The 12609-nt window shown below is 34.0% G+C and overlaps 2 protein-coding genes across 2 annotated transcripts; both read right to left on the bottom strand.

Moving 5' to 3' along the window:
- Positions 1-7534: 7534 nt before the first annotated feature.
- LOC136416326 (jerky protein homolog-like) lies at positions 7535-9186 on the bottom strand. The gene is made up of 2 exons (XM_066401440.1): positions 8574-9186; positions 7535-8526 (listed from the first exon to the last, which is right to left on the bottom strand). The coding sequence occupies exons 1-2, from the start codon at positions 9184-9186 to the stop codon at positions 7535-7537; spliced, it is 1605 nt and encodes a 534-aa protein (XP_066257537.1).
- A 642-nt stretch (positions 9187-9828) lies between these two features.
- Positions 9829-11482, bottom strand: LOC136416062 (CDAN1-interacting nuclease 1). The gene is made up of 5 exons (XM_066401047.1): positions 11276-11482; positions 10509-10842; positions 10406-10455; positions 10112-10351; positions 9829-10059 (listed from the first exon to the last, which is right to left on the bottom strand). Exons 1-5 carry the CDS (start codon positions 11371-11373, stop codon positions 9891-9893), a joined length of 891 nt encoding a protein of 296 aa, XP_066257144.1. The 5' UTR covers positions 11374-11482; the 3' UTR covers positions 9829-9890.
- Between the last annotated feature and the right edge of the window lie 1127 nt (positions 11483-12609).

Here is a 12609-nt window from a genome sequence, read left to right as displayed (position 1 = left end):
TATCTGATCTCGTTAAAAGGTTCAGCTCTATCCGGCATGACCTCGGCTTCTAAAACTCGGTTTCCGGAAAAGGATTGTAGGATTAGATTTGGGTGGCCTCAAAATTTAATGCGAGTATACCACGTCAATCGACGCGTAGTTTACTTTCCACATTTCCCCAAATTCTCTCCTTTCTCAAAGAAATCTGTAGCTCCTTTTGAGGTACTTACTACAAACGGTATTCGTTGTATTATCTTAGATTTAATTAACTTAAAATTTTCTTTCCGTCGTTCTTCATCATGTACAGTATTTGTGGATATAGAGGTATCTGCGGTTCAAATCGGAACATAAGAATTGTGCAAGTGGGAGAGGACCGCACAAGGTTCAATATGCCCACGAGAAAGATCAACAATGAAGTGGGTGGAGTCAGCCTGGCCGGCGTCTCCACTTTGATGTATAGATTAGTAGCTGCATTTCGCTACCTTTGTGGTGATGGATTTTTTTTTAATATTAGAGCAAAAAACAGCAATGAAAATAAATGGGAAAAAAGCGAAAACACAATAGATCTACGCATTACAATCGAAATTTTTCGTTTCTGATATCCGATTTCATCCCGAGGCTACTGCAAGTGTTGATGGCTCAGTCAGGCCCACCGAAAGATCGCAAACAAATATCAACAAATTCAGATCATCATATTCGTTAATGGCGTAACTAAGTTATGCTATAATGGGGAAACGTGCAATAATTCATAATTAAATAAAAACTCGAAACTAATTTAATCCATCGTTAGAACTTATATGAGTAAAAATTCTGAAACGATGAGAGATCTAGCAACTGGATTAGGACTGACTCGGCCCACTTCAACTGCTGGTCTCTCAACCGACTTTAATCTACCCTCATTTCCACTTCTTCAGCATCCTAAGATTAAACATATAAGCAATACGCAAAGTAATATACCTAAGCAAAAAAATCAACATGCATGAATTTAATTATTTATTTGTTTTATTGGACTTTATTTATTATTCATAAGTAAGTGGTTAGATTAGCGAAAGGTTCCTATTTGCATTTCATTGAACTTTCTTGAAATGTAAGGAATATAGAATAGACAAAAAAATTCACAAGATCGGTACTTACTTTATATTGATTGCATCTATGTACTTCTGCCTTACCACTAAAAATTTTAAATTCAATTTCAGATTTATTATCCTTTAATCCTTGAATTTTTTAGATATTTTCACATACACTTCTTTTCTGAGCGCAGGAGGTCTTCTTCACTTTTTTTTGTAATGCGAAATTAATTATTCAGCTATTTACCAAAAAACAATTTTTATCCCATTTAAAAACTTTTTGTCTTATGTTTCTTTATTCTGTAACAATATTTAGACAGTCTGTATAAATTCCCTTTCCTCCAAATTTAACGCTTGCCTCTAAATATGGTTAACCTCTACCTAAACTCACCCCATTAAAGGATAACAAATTGAAATCCCAAATCACTGTCTATCTACTCGTACGCGCACCCCTGTGAGAGTTTTCTTTAATCTCCCTAAATTGACAAATTTTATTATGTCTACGCGTAAATGTGTAACACTTATTCACTCCTTGCAGCACTTAGTGAAAATATGTATTAGTAATAACTTTTACTTCATCCTTTCATAGTTGCACTGATATGCGGTGGATATGGTTATTAAAATATGATAACTTTATTAAAATATTTATGTTGATTATTGAAATATTACATTTTTGCACATTGACCAAATATTCCGAACACTGCAGCAGCATACCATACTATTTGCCCATAATTTACCTTCTTATTACCAAGTAATAGGTACTTACTTTTATCATAAACCATAGAAAGCATCCTAATATCAGTGAAAGTTCAAGAAGGTTATAATTTTCTACAGAGAAAAATCAGGGGCAACTTAAATATCCACCAATTAAGCAGAGCACCCTGTATAATATCAAACAAACTATACAGGGTGTTAGTGAAATAACTTTCGTAAATTTAACCAGTGATTAAGAACATCATTTTGAACAAAAAAGTTCCTTACAACAGGGGTCGAAAACCTAATAGTTTTTTCAAAAAAAAATGTCAAAGTTGGTAACCGAAAAGCTATAATAAGGTTTAAAATTTGAATAAAATGTGGAAAAATGTACTTGACACATTTTGGTTGTTTGACGCGTAACAAAAAAACTTAAAATAATTCAACAATAACATTGCTAAAAGCAATTGAAAACTTAATTAATAACTTAAGCGGTAAAAAAAAACGTAAGTGGCAACGCCGCACTGAACGTTACCGAGGAAGAGAAGTTTATTTTCGTCAGGGTTGTTTTTTATGGCCCTTATGAGGGTCGCTCACCCACGTTGCGGGTGAAGTGATAAGGCATTGGAATGCGCAGTAAACAGATTGACTTAGTACCTCAATAGTACATGAGTTATGTAACCATCTGCACTTTATCCCATTTTATGTGACATATGATCCTGGGCAAACATGCCTGGCGCCATGGACATGTGGAACCCATTAGTGACCATCAAGAAGAGACAAAAGACAAAAACCTCCCTTATTTTTCAAATTTGTCATGGACTGTATGTCCTTCCATACTTTTAATATTTTAGTGTGATTTCGGTCTCGCTAAATGCATCTTCTGTCGGTACACGCAACAAATTATCCGCAAAGTTAATTTGGGCGAGCTTTAAGTGATTTTATCCCTACTTATTAATAGTACCTACGTGACAATGTATTCTGTACGCGAGTATCATGACATGCTTTTGATCTATGTAGAGGAATTCCAAAATTCTGAAAAAGTTCGGCGCATTTACTACGGTAATCGTTATCCAGAAAGAAAACTTCCAGCTCGACAAACATTATGCGAGTTTCCCAAAATCTTCTGGATACAGGGAGTATTGTTTCTTTATATCAAGAACACGAGGTCGACAGAGAAAAGTTGGTTCTGAAGCCGAAAAACAAATTTTAAATCTTGTTCAAGAGTTCAACAAGGAGACCCGGAGTAGAGCATGCATGGACTCAAATGGTGAACATTTAGAACATGTAATGTACCAAAAACAATAATAAATTTGTGTTTTTGAATGTGATGTGAGTGGTGTAAAATGTGTAATGTGTCATGTTAAGCTAATTAAAGATGATAACAATAATTTCAAGGTAAATGGCTTTTCAAAATAATAAAATAAGAATCATACAATTTTTAAATTCCATGAATTTAGGACATTTTATTAATTATGTACTGTAAAATCTATCAGACCCAAAAAAAACGTGTAAAAAGCAAACCCACTTCGTGCGGCTACTTAGGTAGGTGTGAAAATGAAATAAATACTAGGCGACGTTGCCAATTTTCAGAAAATGTTTTTTTGATTTTCCAGGGAAATGGTTGTATTTACGACCCCTGTTGTAAGGAACTTTTTTGTTCAAAATTATGTTCTTAATCACTGGTTAAATTTACGAAAGTTATTTCACTAACACCCTGTATATCGAAAAACTATCATTGTAAAGTATCCAGAAGTGTTGTTTGTTTTGATTAAAATTTTAAGGGTAGTCTGGTTTTGACTTGTAGACTTTTTTAAAAGATCCAAACTCGTTCTTTAAAAAAAGTATTTCGTTTTCAGGGTCTAATTGTTTACTCGTAATTCCAAGTAAGTTTTAAAATGAATTGGGAGATACCCACATTCCTGAGAAAAAATCTGAAATAAGCTCTTTAGCCTATATCGAAATTTAATGTTACAACCATAACTTTCGACCAAATTTTATGAGAATTTCAAATCAGGAAGTATTATCTAAAGTAAATTGCAATAAATTCAATTCATTTTTTAACAAATTCCCCCATATTGGCCAAAGAATTATACTCACTCCATCATATAAGACTATTTGTTGCCATCGACGCGTCCTTATTTCAATCACAAGCCTGAACAAAATGCTGCGCACATAAATAAAATTGAAAACTAATTACCTGAAAGTATGGAATAACACTTTTTGGCCGAACGTCCTTGCACTATTTATGAGTCCTATAATTAAATAGGGTAAATCTAAACGCAAATAGGATCAAATTTCACACGACTATCATGAGGATGACAATCTGAAAATAATATTAACTCGACAGTTTGATCAGTTACTATCACCTTCACAATTTCACTCTCACGTAGATCACACATTAGCTACTTCAGCCGTGACCCGGTGGTGTTAGCGTTATTTAACATACAAAGCTGCCTATATTGTCATTTATTTGTCCTTTTTTATTACCTACAAATCTTATCAAGAGATCTGCAAATATTACTTTTATGAAGTGCATGGAATACCCCGACCAAAAAATAAAAAAATAGAGTAAACAAATGTGAAGTTAAAAGTACATGCATTAAGCCTGATTTATAGATTGATTGCATACAACGTATCGTTAAGGTACTATTAAGCAGTTAAACACATTCATATGCATGGTACAGTTTATAGAACACGTATCGTTAAAGTTAACCTTAATAATTTTTTATTATATGTAAGCACATGTAAGCTTACGTACAGCCAGCCATTAATGAAAATCGAGAATTAAGAAAGCAGGTTCTCACAATATTTAAAGCTGACAATCGCCAAAGCCTAAATACCCACTACTTACTGAAAGTTCTGCAACGCGGTGAAAGAATGAAAGGACTAAAAACTAGACTATGAAGACAACGCTCCATTTACTTTCTGGCAGCGATAACAAAGAATAATTAAAACTATAAACTGGTTTCAAAAAGTAAAGATTAACTTCTTAACGATACGTCAACGACGCCTTAAGTGAACTAATAAAGCAGGGCCCAAGCGCAAAGTATTCTGGATAATTTGTAAATTCTGGATTATTGTCACTAATAATTATTTCAGAAATTTTATGCTTTTAGGACTAATATATAGCATTTATTATTATAGAATAACATTACCCAGGCTTGACTCATACTATTCCCGCAAAATAGAGCAAGTGAAGATGGAAGTCTGAGCTCACATATAAAAAAATAAAAGAAAATCTCTTCGCTTAACATGAATGTTACAAACTATCCAAAAATTCTAAAAATACTTGGCTTTTGGATAGAGTAAACAGCAATCCATTAAAAACCATAAAATTTGTTGAAATTGTGCACAGTTCCATATCAAGACGCCGGCTGCAATCTTGACATTTATCTTTAAGTATTCGTGTTTCGCACGGTAGACCCAAATACGATGTGTTACAATTAAGCTGGTTAACAAGCATTTAAGATTAATTTATTAACACCTACGTACAATTATTAAGGTCTGAAGAATTCAGCTCACGCTCGAGTCTCCAATTAACCTTTTTTAGATACGGAATTATAAGCTTGGAAGTGCTCGTTTCTTGGTACAAACAATGTATAATGGTTATTTATATAATAAGTACGTGATATAAGGTTAAAAAAAAAACAGTTAATGTTCACCCATTGTTAGCTCCATAGTAAACACATAAGTTACCTGCTTTATTTTACCAGGATTTTTTCACCTGCTTTAATGTACTAGAACCGTAATTAATCAATTAATGGCTGCAAAACTGTATCATAACGAGTCCTTTACAATGAAATGGGATATAAAACGGTTTAATGGTATACAGTGAAGTGTTAATGCAGAAAACCTGGACATTGAAATAATCTAATAAAATTTCAATTTTTTCAGTACCTTTCAATAGTTCTAGACCATCTTCTGCCAACTCCTGATTTTGGAATCAAAATTTTGGTATAAATATGATTTAAAAATTCCATAATTTTGAACCATAAAACAATTTTAAATCATGTTTCATTCGAAACCACAAATCGAAAAACGCGGTTCTTGTTACTACTTTTGAGGGTCTTTTAATGATACAGCATAGTTACACAGCGGGGAAATTTACTCACCATCCTTGTTTCTTCCAACAACCTATGAATGACAACGAAAAATTAGTTCTTGGTTAGTAATATTGTTATCATAATCTTTTTGGAGTAATTTGCACAGTTTCAAGCGTTATTTCCTAACTATCCCAGTAACAAATTTTTAAGTATCCTTATAATGAAATAACCTTGGTGTAAAATGACCTGCTTAGGAGTAGCTTTCGAGCGAGTTTTCTCAGTCCTACCGGCTCATTATCCATGGTTCAGGTTCGCAAAAAAGGAATTCTTTGTCAATTAACAACAAAACAATTCTTGATCCAAAATACTCTGTTACAGCCATTTTTGGACAAGATTTCACAACAGAAATATCACTGCGTCTCAAAGAGTCCAGTGATGGTGAAACAGAACCCAATCTATCAACATGTTCAACAACTCCTAGGTTCTAAACTCCCTGGTTTTAGTTCTTCTTTTTAATGGCTTTATTTAAGTTACATTGTGTAGCTAAGGTTTTTAAGCCAAGGGTTTAAGCTCCAAATTTGACATGTATTCCTTTGATTATCTGTCACATTCTCGAATATAACTTCTGACGGAGTTTAGATTGAACGTTTAAGTACAACTGAGTCTTAATCATATCAGTTCGGTTTACCAGTTAAAGGGGCGTGTTTTGTAGTGACATAGGCTAACGAATATTGGTTTTAAATCATTAATCAAAGGAAAAAGACTTATTGGTGTGAAATCTCCAATTTTTAAACATCTATTGGGCGAACTTACACTTATTACACCAACATTTATAGTTAATTAGATGTATCAAAACCATAAGTTTTGAATAAAATTATGTTGGTTCGTTTTTACCAATAACCTAGGAGAACTAGATATAGCAAATGATTGCCAACATTTCCCTTTAAGTGAGGGAATTTCTTGATCGGAAGGCCACCATGTATTAGTGCTTTTATGATACCATTTTGTCATTAGAGCACAAACGGAGCATATGATATGTAAAAATTAAGGTGATCTTATTTACTCCTATTTCATCACTATGGATTAATGCATATCGTTTGCCAAAAAAAGGAATCAAAATTTTGTAAAAAAAAACAATGTGACATCCAGTATTTCTAGATGATTAATCTTTTTTTTAACTGGTTTTTTGAGGTCGTCAAAAATTGAGAAAACCTCAAAATTTAAGCATGAGTAAATAAATTCATCCCCACGTATTTGTTTTTTAAGAAATTCTTTCCACATAATTTGATGAAAGTAACTCTCGAAAATGTAATTGCTTTGAGATGTAATAAGATCTAAATATGTCCGATTAAATGATTATGCATGCTCGGTTTATACTTTTTTGATGGTTTAGGAAAATTTTAATCCACAGTTCAGAAATTTACCACCATCGGGATAACATAAGAATAACGATAATTTAACACACAGGAAGTAGCAAGTGATTTGCATCTTTTTAGAAGATGCAAATGATCTGATTCATCACTATTGGGAAAACTAAAAAAGAAAGCTTTCAGGATCAAGCACACTTATGAAAATGGATAAATGGAAAATTGGTACAGTAGAACCCCGGTTATCCGAGGTAACGTGGGGGTATACTCTTCTCGGATAACTGAAAACTCGGATAATCCGGATTTATTTTTTATTAATTCAAAAAATAAACACAAATACTTTAAACGATTTATTAAAGTTTTTAACATATAAATAAGTATATTATAAAACAGTGAAATAGGTATCTATGCGCTCTTGTTTCATATTGCATCTTCTTTTTTTCGCTGCAATGTTTTTCCATCTATTAAGAAAAAGCAAATTCGCTGGGGTTGCCTCTGGTTGTTGTTCGATATACTTCAAAGCTTTTTTCCACGAAGCAAAACCTTCTTGATGAGAGATCTTAGTGGGAGGCTGATCATCCACCGCTTCGTCATCGTCACTATCATCTGATTTTTCGGTTTCCTGAAAGGTATTCGTTATTTCTTCAATACTCATTTCTTCTTCTAAATCATCTGCTGTAACCCAATCAACAACATCTTGTTTTGTCACATTGTCACAACCTTTTAAGTTTTGCATTAATTCAAGTAAACTTTTTTCTTCTTCTGTCTTGCTGTCAAAATTTGAACAGGACGTTTCCCCACGATTTTTCAAAGCTAATTCATTTAATGAAGTATCATCTTCACTGTCATTATAGCCCTTAAAATCAATAATTTGTGACCAAGATTTATGAATAGTGGTACCACACACAGAATCCCAAGCTTGACTTATCCAGTAAATAACATTTTTCAATATAATCTTTCTCATGCCACTAATAACATCCTCTTTTTCTGTGTATTCTAACAGATGTTCAAGATATAAACGCCTATAACTTTTTTTAATGTTTTCGAGGATTCCTTGATCCATTGGTTGCATTATGCTGGTTACATTTGGAGGAAAAAAATGTACAATAATTTCGCCTACGTGAAGTCCTTCTCCAGGGTGAGAAGGGGCATTATCCATTAACAAAATTGCTTTAATAGGAAGACGATTCCTGTTCAAAAATTTAGTTACAGATGGCACGAACTCTTCTTTAAACCAGGTAGTAAATAAGGTCGCGTCCATCCATGCGCTCTTCTGACTTTTGTAATATACTTTGGGGGTAGGGCTTTGGGTGAGATGTCTTTTAAAGCTCTTGGACGTGCAGACTTGCCAATCACCATCAGTGGGATTTTGTGCTTGCCAGATGCATTAGAACATGCCATTATGGTTAATCTTTCTTTACTTCGTTTGTGCCCAGGAGCTGATTTTTCCTGTCGAGATGCCAATGTTTTTGATGGAAGCATTTTATAATTCAGACCAGTTTCGTCACAGTTGTAAATTTGATCACATGTATACCCACAATTTTCGATTTGCTTTTTAAAGTCCTGCTTAAATTTATCAACTGATGATACATCAGCAGACAGTTTTTCTCCACATACAGTCAGTTGTCGTACACCGTACCGTTTTTTCCAGCGGTCAAGCCATCCAGAACTGGCGGTAAACTGATCTATCTCGAGGAAGTGCCTACTAATCATTAATGCTTTCTGTTGTAAAATTGGACCTGATAGAGACATACCTTTTGACCTTTGCTGGTTAAACCACATGAATAAAGCTTCGTTAACCCTTTCATAGTCGCCAGTTTTCATTGATTTTCTTCCTGAAGACGAAGAAGCTTGATTTATACACCACTTTTCTATTTTTGTGCAATTTCTTTTCCAGTCTCCAACTGTTACCTCACCTACTCCATAATCTCGGGCAACAACTTTAATTGTCTCTCCTGCTTCAATTCTTCTGATAGCTTTTAATTTTTCTTCAATAAGAACGACAATTTTTTTACGTTTGTTTTGCTCCATCATTATAATACGACAAACGAAAATTCAAACAAAGCAGTTCGTATTCCACTTAACTATCAAAACTCCAACCAAATGTGAGTATAGTTCGTAAAAACGCAATAACGCACTGCATTCGCGCACAAATTTACACGCTAAAAGAGTGCAAAAACTTAAATAAGTAAACCTCTCACACGAGCTAGGGGGATTCCTCGACAGCTCCGACGATTTTAAATGCAAGAAAGATTTTTCTTATAGGGAAAAGTTAAAAAACGCGTAAGTCTCTGCGATATCGTTTACTACTCAAGTATCGGGAATAGATTAGATCCCCATACGTTGGAGCCACACCCGAACGTCTATGTTTACATTAAAAGAATGAATAAACAACATTCCATTCTTTTTCCCACTAACGAGCCCTCTATCATTTTTCTCACTCTTACGTTAAACGAATTTATAACTAAACCTCTTTTCTTGCAGATAATATTAATTAACAGCTTTTTTTTTCTAATAATAATAAGAAATGCTCACATATATATTTTAAAAGCTCGGTTAATACGGAGCATAAACCCACGCGTATCTCGGATAATCAGAGTTTTAGATTCGTAGAGTGACTCGGTTAATCCGGAGCTCGGATAATCGGGGTTCTACTGTAAATTGGAAACACAAAAATTGACTGCAATGGAATGTTATTTTATTATATCCTAATAATATTTTTTATGCCTACAAAGCTATCAGCGATCAACTAATTTAAAAGTATAATTACCTATCTGGATAAATATATTTCCTAAAATTTTCCTAATATTTGTAGGCAAATGATCCCTAACAATAAACCTCTTATCAGACGTCTCCACTATTGTTTTCAGGAAACCGAACCAATAAATTACCAAACCAGGACCGAAGCTATAAAGAGAAAAGGAAACTACTGCATTTGAGTAAACAAAGTAACACTTACCGGTTCCAATAACTCAAATATTGACTGTTCATGTAATCCCTATGAACTTCTTCGTTGGCGAACAGGGCTTTACTTTCGATCCAGTTGATAACAAAGCCGTCAATTGCTATTGGAACTTCTAATTTGAGATCTGGAGTTTTATCGTAGCCGAATTTCCTGAGATATTCCTCATCACGAAATGAAAGATTTAACTCAACTGCCTCTTTATGAAGACGAATTTCATACTGCTGGCCGAGTGACCTGCATTGAACACTCTCAATACAATTCGTCAATGCAAACAACAGAAAAGCTTACATTTTCATGGCATCTGCCAATGGGCTGTATATATTATCAAATATTGTGCACTAAGAAACGAAATTTTGTAATCAATATTATTAAAGGGATTATACAAACCTACCAAAAAAACTTCATAAGCTAAATCGACATCAGGGATCAAACAAGTGTTCTTCAAGTAACGATTTATATTCACTGAAGTTTCCTTTTCCTTTTCACCATTCTTATCTTCCTGGTCTTCGAAGTATTTTTGTAAAATTAGTCTTGCAAGTAAACAAGGAGAGACATCGTGGACTTCCGCAAGGTTTACAAGCACCCCTGGACCTTGATTGCTTTCAATGCCCTTCCTAAACATTGCCCAGAATTTGTTACGGTTATTCTGAGTTTTGCCGAAATTGTAGCGCATTTTTCTTTGGAATTCGGTATTTAGGATGCTGTAAAGGGTATCCGAGCTAATGCTAGAAAAAATAATTAACATGAAATAATATATCTCTCAAGTACAGTTGATGATGTTTGTGTGCAAAGACATAAATGAAGAGCGAATCTATATGATTGTATTTATGTGGACGCACTGAACAGTTTGATTTTAAAACTTAACACCAACTTATGTGGAGAAAAGTACAGATTAACAAATTTAAGGGGACTTTATGTATATGAACACTGCAACCAAGTTGTACTCTGTATTTTGACAAACTACATGGATTAACTCTTTAACTGTCTGAATTGATAATTAATGATAATTACTTTCCAGGTCTAATAAGGGAAAATTTGATGTTCCACTTGACTGTTTTAGCATCTTCGTTAGACATAGTTAAGGTTCCAATTTTAAATTAGTTCAGGTGACTCGTGAAAAGAGGTTGCAAAGTACTTCAAAAACGTAGCTGTACTTACGTGGGAAAGGTCTCTTCCAACAGCTTAAGACAGTTCTTAGTTAAGCCTCTAAAATTCCGGATAACAGAGATCACTTCGTTGTATCGCTCCGGATCCATTTTTTTTATGAAGAGTTTCCTTTTTTCAATGATAAATTCAAATCAAAATGTAGTTATTCATATAATGTTCCTAGCTAATATCCGTATTTTTTACTTTCATTATTGATAGTTAATTTGCCTTTTTATTTACTTTTTTATGCTGAACTCTAAAAAATTACTAAAATGAGGTTAAGAAAAATGGCGGAAAAAATTCATAGTCGAAGGAATCTATTCGTCTCTTCGTCTGAACGGGATTGTTAAAAAAGGACAGAACATAACCTTGAGGCCAATTAATCTTGTTGACAAGAACACACAATAGTCTTCAGTCAGGATTTTTATCTTAATTGAAATCATTATTCGTTTGCTGCGCATGCGCAAAATAATATTTGAATGTTCCCACAAAAATTTTAATTTTCAATTTTATACTAGGCGAAAATCGCTTTATAACTAACACAACATTTTTCTATTAATCGATAACGTGTTAATGTGTCTCTGAACCCCAACCAATAATTGAACTTCAACTTTACATTACTTAAAAATCAGTATGCCAACCATAAGATTTAATATTAGGATTGGATATGTCTCAAAGGCCTTCCTAACAAGACTGTACTGCAGTGATAAACCTTCAACGGCCCTGCATAATCTTCAAAAACCCAATACCAAAAAAGCAGACAACTTTGGACAATGTGCCAATTCCGGAGAATAAGCTATTCAGCAGACATTTCTCGAAAAGCAGCAAAACATAAATCTGCAAGTTCGCTTATCGAAAGATAGCAAAATACTCTCTAATGGGGCCTTAAAGACAACCACAGTTAAATACAACGCGTTGCACTTTGAGGACCCAATTGCTCCAAATGGTCACACTTAACTCCTCAGAAACCAATTATCTAATTGTAATTCTCTATAACAAAACTCAGCATCCATTGATTGGTTTACTTATCGGTTTAACTAGCGTGAAACAACTATAATTAAGTGTTCTCCAAAAGTTGTAAAACCACCACCATGCAAAGTCAAAACTGACGACCCCAAGGGTGGACCCCAAAGGAAATAGTAAGGGAGAGGACAGAAAAGGTTCTGCCGGTACTACTGAGGAGTGGGCAGTGGCCAATGGAGGTAGATCAGCTCTGACGAGGCCAATTCGACACGAACCGAGAAAAGTAATATAAAACCTCGATTTATGTGATGTGGATAAATACTGCAAATTTCCCCTTATAAGATTATTTTAGTTTTTATTAAAAAAAAATGATGGAAGACTTT

The sequence above is a fragment of the Euwallacea similis genome, chromosome 22 (genome assembly GCF_039881205.1).
Source record: "Euwallacea similis isolate ESF13 chromosome 22, ESF131.1, whole genome shotgun sequence".
NCBI lineage: Eukaryota > Metazoa > Arthropoda > Insecta > Coleoptera > Curculionidae > Euwallacea > Euwallacea similis.
Note: the sequence above shows the minus strand (reverse complement) of the source record. Positions and strands in the feature narration are given on the sequence as shown.

Bases quoted from the DNA above. Each gene is read 5' to 3' on its own strand.
- LOC136416062 (XM_066401047.1), bottom strand. From the start codon at position 11,373: ATGGATCCGGAGCGATACAACGAAGTGATCTCTGTTATCCGGAATTTT. The intron at 10,843-11,275 runs GTAAGTACAGCT...TATTTTTTCTAG, and splicing joins TTGGAAGAGACCTTTCCCAC to CATTAGCTCGGATACCCTTT. The intron at 10,456-10,508 runs GTAGGTTTGTAT...TTCGTTTCTTAG, and splicing joins TAGCTTATGAAGTTTTTTTG to TGCACAATATTTGATAATAT.
- LOC136416326 (XM_066401440.1), bottom strand. From the start codon at position 9,186: ATGATGGAGCAAAACAAACGTAAAAAAATTGTCGTTCTTATTGAAGAA. The intron at 8,527-8,573 runs GTAAAGAAAGAT...GCATCTGGCAAG, and splicing joins AGCTCCTGGGCACAAACGAA to CACAAAATCCCACTGATGGT.